Source organism: Mycteria americana, chromosome 17 (genome assembly GCF_035582795.1).
Source record: "Mycteria americana isolate JAX WOST 10 ecotype Jacksonville Zoo and Gardens chromosome 17, USCA_MyAme_1.0, whole genome shotgun sequence".
NCBI classification, from domain to species: domain Eukaryota; kingdom Metazoa; phylum Chordata; class Aves; order Ciconiiformes; family Ciconiidae; genus Mycteria; species Mycteria americana.
Window position 1 is genome coordinate 1,845,031 of NC_134381.1, and position 21,321 is coordinate 1,866,351.

The following is a 21,321-nucleotide window of genomic DNA, read 5'->3' on the forward strand; positions in this document are numbered from 1 at the left end:
ACAACACTGAACACACTGTTTTCCCCTCAAACCGTCGTGACAAACACTTGCGATACAAAGATTTAAAGCTAACAACTTGCACTGTTTATCTCCTCAGTTTATCACCATTCCAACCGTAATTTCACCCTGTCAGTGCTGCACAGAATGGCATTACTCACAACCAAGGGCTGCCAGCCCCTTTCCTGAATTTATCTTCTTCGACACACATGTTTTTTCACTGAGAAGTCGGCTAGGCCAGACACCATACCTTAGCCAAAGGAAAAAAAATGTCCTGGGTACCTCGGGCTCACCGAGAAAGAGAGCAGTAAATGAAGAGGCATTGTGCACGCTGCCAGTCTAGATGCAGTCTACACCCGCTTCAGACGGATCTTCAATGAGACAGCGCAGAAAAGCAAGATGGAAAAAACCAAGTCAGTCATCCAGGTAATATCTGCCAAACCATGTCCATTTTCAAGTGTGTCTCTACGAGACTGGAAGGGAGTTCATGTCCTGCTGCTGTCCTACCAGGCCATACGTGAGTGTCAAAGCAGGCAGGCACGCCCCACGCACGGACACCATGTCTGAGCGAGGCTGGCTGCGGCACCAGGACGGGTGGGAGATAACCTCCTCCTTGAACGGACAGGCCTGTGAGAGAAGCCAAATCTCAACCCCCTATAAAACGATTTACCTGTCAGATGTTCGTATCTGTACCCATCCAGTAGGTCACCTTCTTTAGCAGGTTTTGTGTTTTTCTTTCTTAAACGCAAGTTCCATGTTAGAACTGCCTCCAAGTTGTCAAGAGCAGAGGATCACTGATCCTCCACTCAAGCCACTTTGGTAGCTGACCTTAAGGCTGCTCACAACAGCCCCTGACAACTCCACAAAGATCTTCCTGACTCGTGTAAGGGACCAACGTGCTGAATTTATCATGTAAGAACACCCTCCAGCACGCATTTCACATCACCCCTTTCCGAAGGAGCTACTTCTGGATATCTGAAAAGAAGAAAAGCTGTATATAAGACATTCAAATGTGTGCAGAGGTGACAGACAAAATACATTTGCATTTCAAATAGAGGGAATGGGTTTATTTCAAAGATTTTAAGGCTAGGAAATGTGTGACTTCTTGGGGGGGAGGCGTTGCATGTCACCAGAAGACAGAACTCATCTTATTTTCACTCAGCCCCCCTAAAATGTTCCTCACCGAAGGCACACCAGGCCTGGCTAAAGCTTCTCCATGACCATCACAGCGTCCTTAAGATGCAGCACGAAAGACACATGCAATAGGAAGATCATACTTGGAAGGCCATAACTGATGCAGCCAGCAGCAGTCTCCATTTCTGGAGCCTTTAACCAGAGCAACCAAGTTGAAGCCCAGTACCACTGAAAGCAGGAACGCTGCGAAGCCCATGGGTGAAATTCTCCATGCACTTGCTGCTCTAAGTCAGACAGAGGTAACAGGTATTTGCCATTGTTTTAACAGAAAAAGGCAGTATTTTGGCAGGGTTACAAAGCAAGCCCATTCTTTATATCTGCAAAAGAGACACTGTCCATCCCTGCTGAGGGAGCTGACAGAGGAAACATATTTTATAGCAATCCTGGGTACAACATTGAATTGGGACCTATTTTTACCATCTGCTCTGCACTACACGCATTAATTGTTACAGCAACAATATTTGCTGACATATGGACTCAAATCATTTACAGAAGAGAAGCCCGAGAGACAAAACAAGCCCTTGCTCCACGAGACAGAGTCAGTCAGGCAGGATGCCACATTGCTTCCTGTGACACACAGAAAACGCTTATCTACAATGGATGATCGCAGCCGATAACCCATCTCCAGCGCTCTGGCAAGCACAACAGGGCTGTCCTTCGCTGCCGGGCCCGCAGTGCAGACACCGTTCGGCCGAGCTCCACGAAGGCGAGGAAGGAGAATGGTCTGGGTTACGAATGAGTATTGCCCGGCCTCCTCCTCCTGCTGAGCACGTACGCAGCAGCACTTGGGTGTTTCTGGAGGCCGCAGCTTGCACGCCATCAGCCCTCCCCTGCTACAACGACAGCCAAAACCCTTGGTCACCCATTAGCAATACACATTTCTGCAAGGAGGTGGCAGACCTCAAAGCAGTTTGCAAGCCCTGAGGTCTGTAACCTGGTTAAAGACCAGAACAGGCAGTATGGAAGGCACAGCTCAGCAGTTTAAGACTAGCCTCCATCCCAATTAAGCCCAATTAGGTTTGCAGAGGATTAGGATGTTTTACAAAGAACTTACAACTGAAGTGCTGAGGTCTCTGTCGGCCACAGTGGCCCCAGAGCACCCTCTGAAAAGCAGAAATTTGCTGTTTTTAACGTGGGCAGTCAATACGCTGCAGTTATGCAGTAGGATCCTTCCCAACCTGCTGCCCACCGCTCTCCCCCTCGCGCACAGACCTACTGAGAGCTGCAGTGCCGAGCCTCCTGGGATGCTGGCCGGGCATCTGCTGGACACGCGCAGCTCCAAGAGCTCGGATTCTCCTCAAGAGCAACAGCAACGTATTAGCAAAACTTGTACAGTCTGTAGAGGACAGCTGAACAAAATCAGCTCCAAAACGCCAAAGCCTTAAATGTAGGTAAATACATGATTCAGAACACAGAGCAGTTTGACAAATAATAGCATCTTCCCATGCCTAGCGGTCTAAAACGTGCAGCTGTTCCACCACCACAATTTACAGGGAAGGCATTTCTCCTGGACGTAAGAGAACACTTAGTATATATGCCTAGGCAGATTGATTACCCCTATTTATACCGTAAACTAAGACAGCACATACTAAAAAGCCATACAGTTAAACAGTTCCAGACTCCAGATCAGGGGCAAGGGGTCAGTTTTATATCGTATGCTGCACAGTCTTCTGCATTTATTACAGATATCACAGAGTTTTCTGCAGCGTGTTTTTTTGTCTGTGCTTATTCTTGTGGTATTTCAACAAGCATCAGGAAGAACACTGCTATTTTATAGGATCTCAGGGAATCGGAGAATCCACAAGGTTTTTTAAAGGTTTTTTTAAAATAGCAAAGAAGCCAGCGTGCCTCTATATAACAACTGCAATCTGTTCTTGGAGCAATAAAACCGCAAGACTGAACACACTATCTTATATCTGAATATATACATTTATCCTGAAGTAAGATCAACCCATATTATGTCGATCCAATCTGCATGGTGTTACGTCATTCTCCTCTTATAGACAACCTGCACAGCTGGACAACTCTCATTTTCTCTATAAGTTACAGATACAGTTTCAACAACCGACATCGGATATAAGCAGAGGTCTAGAAAATGCTCTCTGGTGTGTTTGCTCAGAAGTCACTGCTATTCCTACAACACTGGTGCAGTTCCACCAGGCCAGGAGACCCCGCGAGCTCAACCACGAGGCACTGAGCCAGACTTCACTGAAGTGTTCAGCTGGCTTGTTTATTCCTAAGAGAAAGCTCCTTTTCTAGCCAGATTTGCAGTTTCTTCTTTTTCTCTCTTTAAACACTGATAAGATGAGAGATGTTGAAGTTGCAAGTTGGTTTATATTACAGTTTTTGAAGGGATAGGTTTCAGCGTGTTACTGTAACAACTACAAGAGTGAAATTGGAAGAGATGGAGATTGAGCTAACACAATTAAAATTTCTTCTTAACAACAATCCACAGATATCCAGCGCCAAACACAATCTGGAGTCATCAACTAGCATGGACATGAATTAACCTAACAGCTTCTGAAAAAAAATACAGGCCTAAAAAAAATCCTCCTATTAAAGTAATTAAGTGTTATCAGAATCACAGAGCCATAATTAAACATGGTTTATAATTAAAACAGCATGTGTCCTAGACAGAGAACACAGCAACAAAGAGACTATAATCGTGACAGTCAATGCCAAAACATACGCCAAGTACCAAAAATCAGAAAAACAGCAGTTTCTAGCAAAGCTGCAGATGCAGTGCCTCTGGTCTTCTGACTTGGTCGTCAACACTTCTGACAGATGTTAGCACACTCAGAACTCCTCACAGCTTTGCACGATGTTGCCAAAGTTCAAGCAGAAATCTTGGGAACCAAGTAGAAGACACTGAGTGCAAGACCCAAAAAGCTGAAGCAGTGCCTGCTGTGCACAAAACGGCGAGCGAGCGCGAACTTTAACTCAAGCAAGCCTTGTCCTACCTGGCAGCGGCTGAAGATATCCGCCAGGGATACTTGAACATTGAAGTGCTTCAGAACCTGCAGGGCCTGTTCTTTTGCCTTTTCTGAGCAGTTCACAGAGAAACACCTTCCTTCTGCTACCTGGGACTGCAGCTTCAAAAGACAAGTCATAAACCAAAAAGACAATAAATGAAGCACTCCATGCATCATGATCCGTGGGTTTGTTCCTAATACACTTGGTTTGGTTTTAATTACAAATAATATGGGGAGTTAGCATGTGTTTACAGTCTAAATTTTGATCTAACAAGCGCAATTGGTAATTTAACATTTAGCCGCTGCTGCAATAGCTCTGAGACTACCGAAGCACTGAAGCACTGCAGTATTTTATATATATATGAAACATGATGGCCCAAGTCCTCTTCAACTTATAATTTGATGCTGTGGTGCCGACAGAGGTAGCAAGAGGAAACTGAGTTTAATCACAGCTTTCACTGATGAAACCTGGCCAGATCACACACAGTATGCAAAAGCACAATGATGGAGATGACGTCCAATGACAGTTTTACCACTTCAACCCTTCTGTTTTATACACCGTTTCACCTGCAGTTCACTGACAGCCAATGAATTTGAAGTGGCTGATGTGGACAGTCCCTCGATGTTTGTTCCACATTTAGCAGAGAAGTTTGTATCTGGGACCAAGCACTGGGAAGTTCCAGGCACATCTTTATGAACATGATGAGTATGCACAGCAAGGTGGGATCTGCTACATGCGAGCAGCCTAGCAGAGCCACCCTGTCCTCGTGTAGGGCATACAAAGGCAAAGGAACAAAGGCAACCAGACATTTCCCAGCACAGTATCGTACACTGGGAAGCAGTTATTTTCCTTTTGCAATTCCTACACAGTACTTTGAAGTTACAGCTTTGCCAAATAAGATTATGCTGGATGCTGAATTACCTATTACATCAACTGTAGGCTCAAGGAACCACAGTCTGGATAAGGAACCTGTAGCATGGCACGGCTGCACTTGCCTCACAGTGTCTCATCATGGGGAGAGTTTTCTTCAATGCTCAGGTATTATGTAGGAAATTAGCAACCTACATTCTGCAAATACGCCAAGTAGCTACTTGAGTAGTTGGGAGCTTTTATATTGATAGTTTGTAAAAAAAGAAGTCCCACACTCTGGCTCATGTGTGTAATCCAGAATAGTTTCACTCTTCCAAATGAATTTTTGGGCAGTAACAAAGTGCAAAGGACCTGCAGCAGGCATCACAACATGGCAACCACTGACTTGACAGGTTCAGTATATTCCCACCAACACTCCGTTTTGAAGTGTGTCTCATGAAAGGCTCTGAACATCTGGTGCTGAGGGTAAGGTTGGGTTTTGCTTTGGTTTTTTTTGTGTATCTATAGGAACACAAAACCGCTACAGCTTCCACTGGGACCCATGCTTGGTGCCTTCCATGCTCTCCCTTCCAAGCCTGAAGAAACATCTTTAAGTGTTGAAACTATGTCAGTGTGGAGCCAGTCAGTAAACAAGAATCTTTGTGATAAAAAGCTTTGGAATTGAGCTGCCTTTCACCTGCCAGTGAGGCCAAACAGAAACACTTTGTTCTAGATTGCTTGGCTTCATTTCCACCCCCCACCCCTAATGGAGAGTAATCGCTCTCCCCACTGATGCAGTACTGAGTATAAAAAAAATTTCAGCCTGAGCTTTGGTCATTCAGAACAGCAAACCTCTCAAGACCCTTAATGTAGTTTTTAGTGCAGAAAACATGAAAAAGCCAAGCCAGCTGTTGCATTCACATCTGACTTTTCCTCTTCTTTACACTGCACATCCCAGACCATGCAATTATACAATGCCAGAAAAATGCCAGAAGCTCTGAACACTTACAGTCTGATATGGGAGTCCAGAGGTTAAAATTACTCTTCCTTCCTGTCGGGCAATCTGGAAAAAACAGTAAAAATCATAACGAACATGGGCTGAAGTTACACTGGATTCAAGCTTTCCTTTCAGTCAAGGCAGAGACAACATGAACTGGCAATATCGAGTCTTTCTCTCCAGTGTTGACATACACTAGGCCAAGAGTAGCTGGGTCTGGTTTAATACCACGCTCTTGACAGCAATAGCAGCTCAAGGTATCGCTTGCTCACTACATGTCCCCTCCCTGCCAATACCTGCCTTGCCTCACGTGTGCTGGAACAAGCTACTTGTGCATCTGCACTGCAGATGGCCCAGGGAACCGATCCACCTTGAAATAATCCTATCAAAAACCTTTCTATCTGATTTTTTTCCTTAACCCAGACTATTTCTATTTCCCCAGTCTGGTTCACAAAGAAGCAAGCACTTCTTCTTGCACAGCAATGCCCAGGAGAGAAAGGAAAAAATAACTTAAGCAGGTAATTCCAGTAAAAAAATGTACCTTTAAATGTGTCTGCAAACTTCACAGACATTAACAGAATGATGCTCGCTCCATTCCTTAAAGATAAGACAGTGTTATTCTCCCAGCAGCCCAAGAGCAGACATAGAGAAATTATGCACCCTTTCCAGGCTGCAAAGAACATGTCCATTAGAGTTTATCACCTCTTGACTTGCAATCCTGCGCTTTTATCAGAGGTCTTGTCCTTCAAGGGAAAGGTCTGCGCTGAATTATCAGGGGACTCATTAGCCGCACTCCTGACCTTCGCAACAGAGTAAGAGACACTTTCAAATGGTTTGGTGCCAAAAGGAGATACTAAATCTGGAACTGCAATTCTTCACAAGGATGAAAGTGTGACTGATCTTCGTATGATTAAATGACATCCCTCCCTCCCACCCCTGCACCCCCTCCTGTAGGAGGGAAATAGTTTCATGGTCGTAGCGATAGAAGGATTCCCATGTGAACCAGCAGTTCAGCTCTGCTAGTGCTGACAAGAGATTGGCACTTTGAGGTAGGCACGAGGTTATTTCTCTTCTCTGGCTTGAATTCTCTTGGAAGCCCTCGTATTTTTCCCTGTTCCCAGATGTGTGTCACGGAGGTCTCTCTTCTAGATCAGAGTTTCAGAAGCTCTCTCTGGATCACTCTTTAACCCTGGCAGGGGGAAGCATTTGGGATCAGAGTCCTGGTGCACTTCCCAGACAGCCTGACACCACCAAGCACAGCCAGGGAACACTGAAAAAAACAAACCAAGGTTTTTAAACTCTGTCTTGGATAGCTAGTCTCTTAAGACCCACTGGACCTATGGCAATGTGAAACAAGGGGGAGAAGGCTCTGAAGGCACAAACTCCCTGTGCAGTCAGCTAAGCAACCATGTTTTTCCTATCTTGACCTTTCAGGTAGCCGCTTCCCTCCCTTTTTTGTGAAGTCACTCTTTGGCTGCCAGTTCTGCACTGAGAAAGCAATTGGCAACAACTTCTAAAACATCTTCCTACAGGCAAAATTACCAGATTTCTATCAAAATCAACCCTCTCTCTCGATAAAGGAAAAAAAATCTCCAGGAACAGGAACCTTGAAGTGGCAGCAGAGATACCCCGTGGTACATGCAATCCTACTGCCTGCAGTTTGGGTTACCGAACAGCCCTGCCAACAAACCATCCTCGTGGCCCGCTAGCGAGAGAAGTCCAGTAAGGCAACAGCAAAAGTTCACCACAGAGATTTGTCGACAAGGGAAAAGAGATGTGAAATTCCTTCGACCCATGTGTGCTTCAGGGTAAGTCTGAGGATTTCACAGCTGGAACACTCCATTCTGACTTCCTGCATCCAGGGTTAATTAGTTCAAGCTTGATAAATCTCCTTATCTAAATGGCTCTGCAGAGACAGGCAAAGAACATCAAATAAAAAGGAGAAAAGCAATAACTCTTTCAGCATGTTTTTCCGCCTCTGGAACAGTGACTGGGAGAAGCACGCAGAGCCAGAAAAGCCATGTGATAGCACACATCTGACTGAAACCATGGAGGATATGTGCTGGAGAAAAGGGCACAATTCATTCTTTTCCTCTGAAAGAAATAACCGAAGGCAGCGCTGGGACCATACAGGAGATGTGTGCTCGGAGATGCAAATAAAAGGAAAAGAACTGTCAGCGTAGCGTGTTGGGGTGGGTGTCAGGGACTTTTGCTCCGTCCCAAGTGCTGCAGAGAGGGCATTAGCCTCAGTTTCACAATCTACTCAAAAGATAATATCAACTTCCTCTGGAAGAGGCTTAGACCTTCTGGATAGAAAGCACTCCCTAATAACTTGGTACTATTATTTAGCCCTTAACGTGCCTGTCTGTTCAGCCAACTTTCATCTTGCAGAGATGAACAAACTCAAATGAGTTACTACAAGAGAGACCTGGAAGGGCAACGACTGATGAGAGAGGGCAGAGAGAGACCCTATGTTTCAAAGCCAGCACCAGCGGCAGAATGATTCGTGACAACCTAAAGGATCCTGAATTAAGGCCAAAGAGGGTTTCAAGAAACAGCAGCACAAGGCTGTAGATTTGTAATTTAAAATTTAAAATTTGCCAAGCGTGACACATCTTGGACAATGCTACATGTCCTTGAAGAGGCAAACCGCAGTGCTCCCTTTGCAAGGCAGCACTCCAGGAAAAGCTGTGACCCCCTTGCAGTGGCAGAGGTGAAGCGGTGATCCTGAGCCTAGGCCAGCAAGGTCCCCGGTCAGACAAAAAGGGAGCGGACAGAAAGCATCTGCTCCAGGATGTGTGCTGGAAAAGCACCCAGACAAGGATCTACTAGAGAAGTGGATCACAAACCTCAGCCCAACCCTGAAGCTCCCTACCTGTTATCTCAGACTCTTAAAATAGACAGTAAACCAAGAGCTTAATAGCTATGAACACACTCAGTCCATTCCTGCAGTGTACTTGCTGTACTGCTGGTATTTCAACCCTAGACTTCTCTTCAGCCTTCCTGAAAACCGTAAATCATACAGAGTTATTGCATGATTTCGTAATGTGGCTTTAAGTACCACACCAAAACCATCGACCCAATTTTGTTAATGCAGACCCATTTGTATCGAGGTCTCCAATGAAAGACATTCTCCTCCTGCTGACCAAACACCAAAAGCAAAGTCTTGATCTTAAAGGCAGAACAGTTCTTCACCTGTCCTCTGCGAATTTACTCTGCAGGCTGGCGGGGAGGTAAAAAGACTAGCAAACCTGAAGACTGTCATTTACATCAAAAATATGGAAAAAGACATTCAAAGCTGAGACGAGATCGGAGATTAGATTCCCCCATTACATGAAGCTCTGCTCACTGCAGTATTAGAAGTCCCATTTGTGTCCCATGGCTTCAAACCAGTCCAGGGCAATTTAGATCCAGGTGCACATTGCTCTGTCTCCTGAGATCCATCCAAGCCTGGCCCTCCTCTCCGACTCGCTGGTTCACCTGGAGTTTTGGGGGAGTAGGTGAAACCTTGCAAGGGAACCTTCTACACCATGGGAGCTGCAGGAAGCCAGTTCCACCAGCCTTCTTGTTATTATCACACTTCAAAAGACACCAGGTTTGCCTTAGCGTGCAAATTATTCTTAGAGATGAGGGTGATTCTGAAGACCAAGAGCACAGTCCATCAAAAAACCAAAACAAACCAACCCACAACTCAACTGAAGGGGCTTTGAGATTCCACCAAGTCTCTTCTTTGAAATTAGTGACCTAAGAGACTACCAAAATTTTCTTATAAGCTTCTGCTCCGCTCCTGAAGTACAACATTGCAAGATCTACTGTAGTCACTTCAGGCTAGTGGGTGATCCTTTTAAGGCTGGTATGAGAAGCATCTCACCACTGTACTTGATTCTGTAAAATTGCAGAGAAAAGAGGAACACCCACTGAAACTTTCCCACTTCCTTCCAATTACCTATCTAGAAGGCACAAAAGACAGGTTTAAGATTCTCTGCAGAGAGAAGTTTGCAGAAGACAAGCTGGAAGACCTGGCTAGAATCACAAAAAGACATGATTTAAGTAAAGAAAAATGTATTAACTGGAAATAACATGTTGATTATAGGAATAAGTGCAAATGCAAAGAGTGGCTTACCCCAATAATGGCACCTGCACACACAGAAGGATGCTGCGTAAGAGAGACCCAGTCTCCGCATCCTTTACCAGACGGAGTTATTCTTTACCTTTGGATGGAGTCAGGAGCCCCTGGTGAGGAATGGCTGGATGCCTACAGCCCTTCTCAAGAGAGGCCTCCGTATTCTGCCACACAGCAGGGAGCCAGGCTTAGGCCAGCCTGGGCCACTACCAAAGCCCTCCAGAAGGGCCTCCTACCCAAGGTGCAGGACTGGAGCAGTGCTGCCAGGCAAGGACATGTTTCAGGGAAAGCATGTGGTGAATCCCCTGGCTCTCAATGCACAGGCTGCTAAAGTCAGGTAAAGGAGCTCATCCAGCACATCTGGTACAAATTTCATCCCCCAGCTGCATACCTGCTTTGCCAAACACTTGCGTGCATTGTGCTGCAGCAGTTAGGATATAAATGTAACACTGTAAAAATGTTACTGCCAGCCCACCGAATGAGAAGACTTGGAAAATGACATGGCACCCGTACTTGGCCACAAAGCTGCTCTTGCCAGAGGGGCTGGTGCTCATGAACAGAGGCTAAAACGTTTTTGTCAGGATGGATGGACTGTGAGCTCTTTGCCTTCAACATGAGGACAGATTTAACCAGAGAAATTTTCAGTATGAGTTTCTACTATTTTTCCATTTTTAAAGATTTTCTGTGTCTGTGCTTATGACAGATAACTTCTAATCAGTCAATTCTCCAGTCAAGTCCTAATTAAATGGCACCGTTAAATACACAGAATGCAAACCAGTGTCAACTCACAGCATAAATATGGGCAAACAGGGGAATCCACTGGCTTGTGGTGATAGAGGTCTGCTGTCACGGGCTGGCAGATCTGAGACTGCAGATCTGGCATGATAAACTTGCCATGACAACTGTCGTCCAAGGTAAAACATTTAGCCAATAATAGCAGCACAACACAAAGCAATACACAGGACACAGACTTCAAGTTTAGCCTAGGAATGGGGTTTCTCAAAGCAATTACTGCCACACGCATTAGTCTAAAAGAAAAAATAAAAGAAATCCATAGCTTCCCAAGCACAACCTACAAAGCTCTCAGGCTTTTAAGTTTGATCTCAAATAATAGAGGGTGAAGGACAAGACCCATCTGCCTACCAATACTTGAAGTCACCTTAACAAGCCACAGGAATGAGAACAATAAGGAGCAAATGCCAGGTGATTCAGGAGTTCTTGGCACAGGGAGGTGTGTAATACCACTGATAAATCATTTTAGTGAAATGACTTTAATGAAGAACAAGCACTAACTCTGTACACACTTACCTGTTCCTGGTGACACTAGTTCGAGACAGTGTTGGGATAACACCCAAACTATCTTGTATTCAGTGACCAGGATCCAAACCCTTCTCCTGGCCTTTGCAATACCATTTACAAGCTTTTGGGTGTAGGGTGGTCAACTTTCAACTTTTATTAAATCAGGACTAGCCGGTTATAAAGCAGGGGGGGCGGAGTCTATTTTTATCTTTGATTATCCAAGCACAGATCAAAGGCTTTGCAATACAGTAACACTCCAAGGGCTTTTGATAGTGAAAGGATGTTTGTCCGGTCACCATAGAGAAAGCAATGTAAAACATCCTGTCCATAGCACGATAAGGTATCAGGATGAGAAGCGGAGACAGGGCTCTGAGGGGAGGCAGTGAGAACTAGTTTGTTTAAATGAGTTGTGCAAGTTTGGCAGAGACGAGATATTAATTATTTCTGCAGAAGTTAGAGCCTGCCCAAGGATTCAGGCCAAGCAGACATCTGAAGAGGAAACATCCTGTGCACCAGGCCGGGTGATCAGCGCACATTTGATAGCAACACACTGTGTGGGCTGGATATCTCCACTTCTGGCATAGTAGAAGTATGTCTGAAATGAAGAAGCATGTGTCTCTCCTCTAGAGGCAGAGGGTCAAAGCTGTTATGGGAGTCCAGATCAATGTTCATTGTCCCCATGTATGTCAGAGACTCTTCCTTTCCCAAACATTTCACTGCAAGTTGTGGCTGATCACCTTTGAGTCATCTCACAAGGTGGTAGCCAGCTAGGACATTATATGGCAATTTATTATGGAAATTTTCCCTTTCATATTGAACAGCCATCTTCTGATTATGGTTCTGCTTGATTGACCCAGGCAAAGGTAGGCAAATACCTTCTCTGTAAGCCCAAACTGGAGTCCATTAGGAACCCAAGTGAATTTGGGGTTCCTTTCTCTGATTTTTGTCTTGTTGCAAATCTACCACCACCTCCCCATCAAAGACACTTGAGACTGCAGGTCACATCTTTACACTCTGCTTGTGTTCTTCTAATGACTTGAAACATCCCAGCTTGTCAGTGACGCAAATAAGGTGTGAGATCACAGCACTCTCTGCTCACCTCCCATCTCCTGGAAACGGAGAACCAAGCCCACACACTGCTGTAGGGACTAGCTAATACCAGCTGCCATACGGCACAGCTTCTCAGCCTGAACCAGAGAACGGGGTCTCAGCACAGGCACAGGAGGAAGCACGCGCTGGGCAGCTCCTGCCAACCCGCTGCCTGTTCGGCACGAGTGGCTAACCAGTGCAGTTATTCAGTAAGCAGCAGGCCTTCCCCAGGGAGCGCAGATGGGAGCTATAAACACACACACACAGAGGTGACTAACCTCAGCAGCTTTCCTATGGTCATCCTCATTCTCCAGCATCCGGACATCTACACCAAGGCAGCGAAGATAGCGCCCGAGGCCTTGCAGCATGTTATCGCAGACCACGCTGAACTCCTTTGGGGAGATGGGAGCAGGGGGACACGAGGTCTCCTTTCTGGATCCTTTGCATTGCTACAGAAAGGCAAGAGATCCGTAAGCAGCAGACCAGAAGGCTGGTTTCCAGTACATTTCTGTTTTGCCTCCCTGCATTCACCTGCCATGGCAAATCCAACTGTCCCCTACCACCTGTATTACAATTCCCCCATGCTCTGCAACACCTTCGTGTCCTTCCTACATCACCCACCTACCACGTGGGCAGGAGGCAGCACATGATGGGGCTAATTCTGAATTGGCCATTCACTCACTGGCCAGCTGGCCACCCAAACCAGGGATCTGCAGCCTTTCCCTGGAGAAATGCCAGCCTGGCCTTCTATGCTCTACACAGACATTCATTTTCATGAAGTCACAGAAACGCATCTTCAAGACTGCTATTCCCCTGTTGAATTAGACTGTAATTAATATACGTGTGCCAAAGTTATGATTTGGGAAGGGGAGCTGACAGACAGAGGGAGAAACAGGTAGACAAAGCAACCACATCAGCTTTTCTGTCTTTGGAAGTTTAAAACTAGGCAGAGCCTGAATTCTGTTTATTTTATTTCAAATGTCTGCTGCTGGGGGGGTTCCTGCAGTTGGAGACTTTGTTGTTGGGAGGCTCCCAGAAGTACAATAGCTAAATTCATGGAGAAGGGAAGTTATTAAGGAGCCTCCAATGTTCAGCTTTGCCTCCAGGAACTTGAATCAGCTGGGATGACTGCAGGACACAGCCACCACCTATGCAGGGCTACAGTGTCTTTGGAACCAGACAGTGACTGCAGCATTGCAGATTAGCTCTGCAGGAGCTGACTCAGGCCTGGAAATGCTGTGGCACACCATGCAGATAGATACACCTGGGCCGACCATGTGAACTAGCTCAGAGCTGAGAGCTCAGTCTGTGTGATGCTGCACCTCCCAGCAGCCGGTACATGCACTCAAAGCTCTGGAGCACTGGGCAGACTGGACTGTCACCAGCTCCTGCAAGGCCCTTGCTGGATGCAGCTGTGCCCTGAGACATCAGAGTGCTGTGATAACAGATCAAGCTGACCCTTCGATGTTGAGGTAGTTGGAAGACACTAACCCTGTGCTGCTCCTTCTGTTCAAACAGATGTGAAGGAGCAGCAGCTGGCTCTTAGCTAGTGTTTATTCAATGGCCAGCAATGTCATATGTAGCTTTTTTCTCACGTTTCATGCCAGCAGAGAGCAAAAAGCTTATAAAGGAGAATAGTGTCATTAGCCCCACTTCAGATAGTGGACCAGGAAACACTGGGAAAGAGAGCTTGGAGTCAGGCAGGATGCAGAGTCAGGAGAAGTCTGCTTTTTTGAGTCCCAGTCCAGGTTTTACCGACTACCTCTCGGTTAATGAATCTGACTGTACCGAACACAAAGATGACCTGTGAGTTCACAAGGTAATTCAAGCCTGAAGTACTTACTTTTCCCATCTCTGCAGCAGCCAGTCAGATCTGTTGTAACGTACAATATTCCCATGAACACAGAGCGCTTAGGAACCTACTGAGCAGCTTTGTGTTTTACTGCCTGACTAAGACTAATGGGATACTGTACATTTACACACACGTGATAAGGAGGATCCTGAAAAGGTGGCTATAATCAATAGCATCTCAGTCCAACCATGGAAGGTAGCATTGACTTCAGGAGCTAAATACACATTTGGGACTACTCAGAAGGATACAAAGCCATAGTGAGTCTTCTCAGTTAATAAACAAATCTGGTTTTCTGCTAATGTTTTCATAGGTGCATAAACAACCGGATGGTTGCATTTTAAAAGTAAAAATTTATTACTGAGAGGGACCAGTCACATTCCGAGATATTTAAGCAGAGTCACACAGCTCCAAGTTATGGCCGGTGGAGTTTTAAGGCTCTGTCCCAAAATACATCGCAGGGGGAGGCCAGTCATGGAGTATGTGATGGCGGGCAGGGAGACAGAGACCAGCCATCAGCAGAAAGACTTTTTTGACTGATTGGTTGTTTTTAACTTTGCAGACTTCTACTCCAGATGCAATAAAGGAGGCATTCCCAATGTGAAACCAAAGTGTAGAAGCTCAGTTAAAAGCAAAAGTAAGGAAGTCAGTTTTGAAACCTCATTCATTCAACACCTAGGCCACAGAATTCAAACCCGCACCACTGAGGAAATGGGGAAGGAGCATTTCTACCAGCAAGGTTACTGGATCCTCCCACACAGATCTGCACCAATATTTTGCGAAGACAAATGTTTCCCTAAAATTGCAGGGAAAGCTGAACCAAGGCACGCAAAGGAGAAAGCACATCTTACCAGTAAAGGGGAGGAGCGAGGAACACGTTTGCTGCAATAGCCCTGAGAACAGACTACAAACAGGCACGCCATGCATAGCTAATAGTATGACTGAGACACAAGGCAACATATGATTTGCAGGGGTCTTGAGCAACATGCAGCTCTTTGAAGATGTTTACAAACCTGTCCAGAAGGTGACGGTACATCTTGTTTATTCAGCTGCTTCTTTGCCCTGCGTTTTATGCTTGGTTTTCCCACCAGACTCTCAGTCAGGTCTGAACTCAGACCAAAGCTTGCTGGATCCTTACGGAGTTTCTCATAGATCTCCAGCAAACAGTATGCATCTGAAGCTGAAAAAAATGGAATATGAGCCTCAGCTGGTTTCATGCAAAAGTAAAATGGAGGCTTTCCTCATGCAAGGAAGAACCCCCACCTTTGTAAATGCCACTGATCGCAAACAACCCGCGAAGCTCCAGCTTACTAACGTCACACCCTGCACTCTTATGGATTCAGTGAGCATCATAACCTAACACATGATCACAAAGAGCCAAGGCAGAGGAGCTCAAAAAGCAACAGACCCTCTGCTGTGTCCGACCCTAACGTAATGCAAATTGTAGTACGCCTGTTCAAACCACCGTGTAAGATAGCTTCAGCCAACCCATTTTACTCTCCATTGTTTCTGAGCAGCGGCTTGCCCACGGTTTGTTACCGCACCTCAGCTATGGGAAGGTAACTTCCCCATTAGATGCAATATCTTAAAAAGTAATAACCGAGTTGTTTGCAATCACCTGCCCACACGCACTGCCGTGCGGCCTCTGTTCCTTGCAACGGGAACTGTCTAAGTCTCCAAGCCAGTTTTACAAGTCCTGGTGATTAACTTTTGTGGGCACTGTGTCAACTTCAAGGATTGCTGAATTTAACAGAGGGCTAGTTCACTTCAGCAGACTGTCCTTTGATGCCTCAGGAAAAGATTTAGTCCCAGACTTTTGACTCTGGGGTAATCAGCAATAAACTCTGGTCCCTCCACAGTACCGATTCTGTGCTGCAGTTTCTGACACCATGTCTACCCATTTTTAACCCTGCTCTAACAAGCACTTCACTATGACAAATGAACACAGCACTTGTTTCCCAGAAAGGCTGTGAAATGAGGCAGAAGGAAGTGGACTTTCTTCCTTTCAGTTACTGAGAGGAGTTTCCATTGAGATGATGTTTCATCAGACAAAATCTGCAAAGCACAGGAATTCTTTCATAAGGGAAATAATGAATCACTGGACAGTTTAAACTTCAACCATTAAAGCCATGTCCGCAAAAGGACAAACATAACGTGCTGGCTTCTCTGAACAGGAACTAATCTGCAAAGCCATTTTCTTCGTTTGCTACTTAACAGTTTTCCTGGTGACAGAGAACAGACAAACACAGCCTGTAATGGACAATCTGTAGCACCTTGCCACAGAGTCAGTGACCAGACCTGCGTAGAGGATCTGTTCCTCCCGGAGAGGCCGTTTCTCCCAGTTAGACAGCTGCTCTGTTTTATCTAAAGGTTTCCCCAGCACATGTTGCACCAAGAGGCTGAGTCCTTTCTCCGGCTGCCTGAACCCTCTATCGTAGCTCTGCTCTGAGGACAGTACATCGACCTTCCGGCCACCCTTCTTCCAGTCAATGGAGCTCTTCTGCAGCTGATGGAAAGAAACAGATATAAAACAAATGGTTATAAAACAACTTCTACAACTCCTATTCCAGTGGGTGGGGCCATGCAGCAGCCCTATCATTTTTATCTCTTGCCTGGCATATCGAATCCCGTTGTCTCAGACAAGGGCTGGCATGGCATTAGATACGTACAGTGTCTGGTTATTTGTTTAACAAATAGACTTGCTGGAAAGAAATCTGTTTCATAGCCAGGGAAGGAAAAAAGTGCATTGTGGTACAGCATTGCGTCAGAGCACTAGGGCTGTGACTGTGACTTCTCAGAGGTCTGCAGGGTGCTCAGCCATGCTGGAGGCTGTTGGGCACCAACTCAATAAAAGAATAGCAGGGGTGGTTCAGCACCTCTCTCCTCCTACTTCCAGTGACAAAAGGTATTCCTGCAACGCAGTGGGCAACGGCCTTTCTGCAGTTGCCATTTCTCAGATTAAACTGAGGCAATAGCTGTTGGCAGGTACTTCAGACCCTGCAGCACTTCCCAGGTTAAACTATCAGTCCCAAAGATCTCGGTTCACCCCAACCCACAGCCTTAAACACACTCTGTAAGTTTTACCCATTAAAATGGTTGTCCTTAACATTTCTGGAGACTGCTAAAAACTACTGTGTGCAAACCCAGAGACAGCTGTACTTCAGCTGAACAGAAATTCCTCTGCTGAATCCACCAGCAGCCATCCTATGATCATTACGAGTTCTCTACAAATCATTAACTCCATAATATCTGCTTCACTACTGCATGATCTTGGAACATCAGAATTTCTACAAGAGTTTACTCTTACCGAGTTCAAGTATGACTTGCGCTCAGAAATTTTGTCCTAGCTGAATGGAGCTTTATCTCCATTTCAATTGCTTTTTCATAGCTTTCATAAAGGCTATGAAAAAGTTATTAGTATATCAAGCTCTAACTTTTTAGTTGATGAAAACTAAATGCTTCTGTCTTTCTTTACAGAATCACATTACCCTCGAAACCACAAGCGGAAAAGGTCTATTTACTCAGTTAGCCATCTCCCTGCCAATACAAGATACAAAAAGACAATGCTGTGAATTCTTGACAGTTATCTACGAGCACACGAAGGAGACACAATTTTCCATATCTTCATGTGTTCATCCTTACTTGTTTGTCTACTGTGAGTAGGTCCACCACACCTTGCGCTTGCTTATCCGTGTCTTTCAAAGCAGACCATGTGGCTGCAAGGCTGCTGAGGTCTCCAGACATCCCATAACCTGGGGAAAAAAAAAGCCCAAATCACACAGGTAGGAAAACTCAAATCATGGCTAATGCACTGCAGTTTTTTCTAGTTCAGAGTCAAAATGCTGACAATATATGTATAAACATTGGTGGAAAGGCTGTTCAGATAGGGAACAAGGCAGACTCCCGTCTCTCCTGTTCCTACGAGATACTCTTGAGATCAAGATTAGGAGAGAAGAGGTGGATGAAAAATGCTGAGTTTAAGATCAACTCACTTAAAATCTGCTAGGTCAGTGAAAGGCAATTATGAATTTGCCCTTGAACTCTGGGTTTAACAACTCCTGCCAAAAGCCTCCAAACAGAATCTAAAACCAGGTATGGTAAGCCGGAGAGCTCTGGTGTCCAGCACAGCGGCTTTGGGACAGGGCCAGCAAATCCAGAAAGCTCGGGATGGCAGAATTCCCTAGACCACTGAAGGTTGGGTGCAAGTTGGGCTTTATTATGGAACTAAGACAATCCCAAGTCCAAGCAAGGAGGCTAAATCAGAAATCTTGGGTCTGACCTGAAATGGGGAGACATTTCTATCATTCCCAGTTACACTGGTCACCCTGCTTCCTGGCATGGCAATATTTGATACCCAGGGCCACAAAAGCTGGTTCCGTGATAAGTGGATTTAGAGAGTGACAACCCCAAGAGGATCTAGGAATTACACAAAATAAACTGTGCAAAGACCTGAGGTGGGGAGAAGAGATGCATGTTACCTAGTTTAGTGATGGCTGCATCTGAATAGAGCATCTGGATGAAATGGGGAAGCTTCTCCTTTTCACCCTCTGTCTCAGCTTGCTCGAGGAGCCGTGGCAAGTCAAGCAGGAACACCTCATCCTTCAGAGCAATTTGAAGGAGGGAGACACGGGGCTTCCCGACCATGCCGAATGAAGGCCTCCACTCCATGTCAATGCCAACAACCTGCCCGGGCTGCAACACAGACAAAAGCCTTCTTCACTTAGAGACTGTCTGCGCTTGACAGTAGCCTGGACAGTCCCTGTCCAGAACGCAAGCATTTCCTTTCCAACAACTGCACCTCTTTGCTAGTGTGCAAACTGCTGCAGAGACAAGTAACTTTCACAGCACACCTGAGTTACCCCTGCAGGGACGTCTCCTGGCACAGCGATTCCCAATGTGTTCCCCAAATCAGACAAGCCTAAAGGAAGCAGCTGGTCTTGACTTGAGGAGGGAGACATTTGATGGCAGTGGCCCACATACAACCCTGCGTACCAGCCTGCTGTGAAGTTTCTGGTCCTTGACCCTGCAAAGTAAATACCAGAGTAACACTCACCCGCAGCACCTTTTCCCAGCACTGCAGTGTCTCTTCCCATGTCTGCAGGAAGTGAATATTTGCCCGTGGAATAGGAAGCTGGTAATAGGCGTTCTTCTTACTCTCTTCATAATTATCTGCTTTTGTGGCCTCTTCTACCCTGCACAGAATCAGATGCAACAGCTTTAAGCCATGCAATGAGAGGAAATCCTGGGTTGGAGGAACATCAAGAAAGTCTTAAGCCCCTTATTTCACCCTGGCCCTCTATTTCCCCATGCCACTCAACTCTTTCTCTTACCGTCTCTTTCCTCACTTTCCCTGTAATCTCAGTCTCCTTCATCTTGACTCATCCTCTCTCTTTATTCCTATCACAGAAATGGCGCTGTATCTGAGACCTCACCATGCACGTGCACTGTACCCACTGCACCAAACCACAACACTTGCTGGAGTCAGAGTCCCAAGCCCTGTCCTCAATGCTCAGCTCTCTTTCCCAGAACTGATGCAACTTGGATGACAAAGCTGGGCAGCTGTTTCCACATTCAGAGACAACACATTTTAGATTTACTGCTTTTTGCCCTCGAGGTTAACATGGAAGTATGCTAGATCCCACGGTATAATACATAACAGAGAAGTCAGCTCTGACCAGCGCTGTGTCCAAACAGGAGCTTCACACTTCCCCACAGCATAAACTGGCTCAGAAAGAGACTCTCAGACTACTCCACACTAAGATCACTACCAGATGGGAACGGGTGAATCTGCCTCATTATTTTACAGTGCAATGGCTTGGGAACGCTTCACAGACCTCCCTGATGCTATCCAGCTTCTTCTTCTCCATCTCCTTCCCTGTAAAATGTCCACATAGGTTGCACAAGAACCTTTGTCCTACGTTGCACAGGGATGAAATGAGAAAAGTGCAGAAATAAAGTTTCAAAACCTTCTATATTTAGGGAAAGACAGCCAGCTGAACGCACAGACCAAGTGACTTGCTTGTGCTACTCCCTCCATTTGGGTTTCAGATGGCACCACACAGAGAAATTCAGTATCTGTGTATTAATACCCTGGGAATGTTGGAAGATGCCTGCAGAAATGAGCTAACTGATTTCCTACAACAGGATCTTACACAGCATATTATCTTTTCAAAATGCAGCAGAGTCTCTTGAAATGGCCTTGTAACTGGAAGGTCAGCATATTGCTGTGGTGTCTCAGCCAGATGATGCAATCAGAGGAAAGAAACTAATAAAAAATATCCAGCTATTTTGGACATATCACAAATTTCTGGATAGCCTCTTTCCCATAGAGACTTGAAATGGTTTATTATTTGAGAAACTATTTACTAACCTTATGTTTGGGGGACTGTGTGACTAATTTTGTAGCAAGGCAGCTTTCACTGTACAAACACTCTTTTCCGTGGGTTTGTGTGCATGGGGAAGTCAATATTTGTGTAAAATATTTAATGAAGGTGTGCAGTCTCAGGCCTCCAGGAATATTCTCACCTGCAGAGTTCAGGAGCCGCATGCGGTGTGACCAGTGGCAGAGATGATGTCATTTATATGCTGGTACCACCTTGTTCGCTACAGTGTGAACACCCTCTCTGGGAACCTGCTGCTTTGTTAGCTCAATAAATAAGGCAGACAGACTGTTTTATTAGGTTCCATGGCTCCGCTGATTTTATAGCAGCTACTGCAGTAGGTATCATGACTGGATGAGTAAACTGGGGCACAAAGGGTTTTACTCCTCTGTCACAACTCCTCATGAATGGCAGAGCTCATCCTAATTGGCATGCCTTCACTCCACCCGTACAGCACACAGGATTCCCAGAGCAGAGAGATGAAGTGATGTTTTTTATCTTTCTAGATACACAGAGTCTGTGGCTAAGTCACACTCCTGTTAACCACCCCTTTGTGTTTTGAGGGATTACA

General features: G+C 45.6%; 1 protein-coding gene across 13 annotated transcripts in view; it reads right to left on the reverse strand.

The window, feature by feature from the left end:
- EXD3 (exonuclease 3'-5' domain containing 3) overlaps positions 1-21,321 on the reverse strand; it is a 295,945-nt gene that overhangs the window by 131,643 nt on the left and 142,981 nt on the right. For all 13 annotated transcript variants that reach the window (XM_075519656.1, XM_075519655.1, XM_075519660.1 and 10 more), the window contains 8 exons: positions 19,424-19,562; positions 18,849-19,062; positions 18,013-18,122; positions 16,669-16,876; positions 15,384-15,550; positions 12,800-12,970; positions 6,023-6,076; positions 4,152-4,283 (listed from right to left, as the gene is read on the reverse strand). In XM_075519656.1, the coding sequence (XP_075375771.1) occupies positions 4,152-4,283; positions 6,023-6,076; positions 12,800-12,970; positions 15,384-15,550; positions 16,669-16,876; positions 18,013-18,122; positions 18,849-19,062; positions 19,424-19,562 (1,195 nt within the window). The remainder of the gene's footprint in view (positions 1-4,151; positions 4,284-6,022; positions 6,077-12,799; positions 12,971-15,383; positions 15,551-16,668; positions 16,877-18,012; positions 18,123-18,848; positions 19,063-19,423; positions 19,563-21,321) is intronic.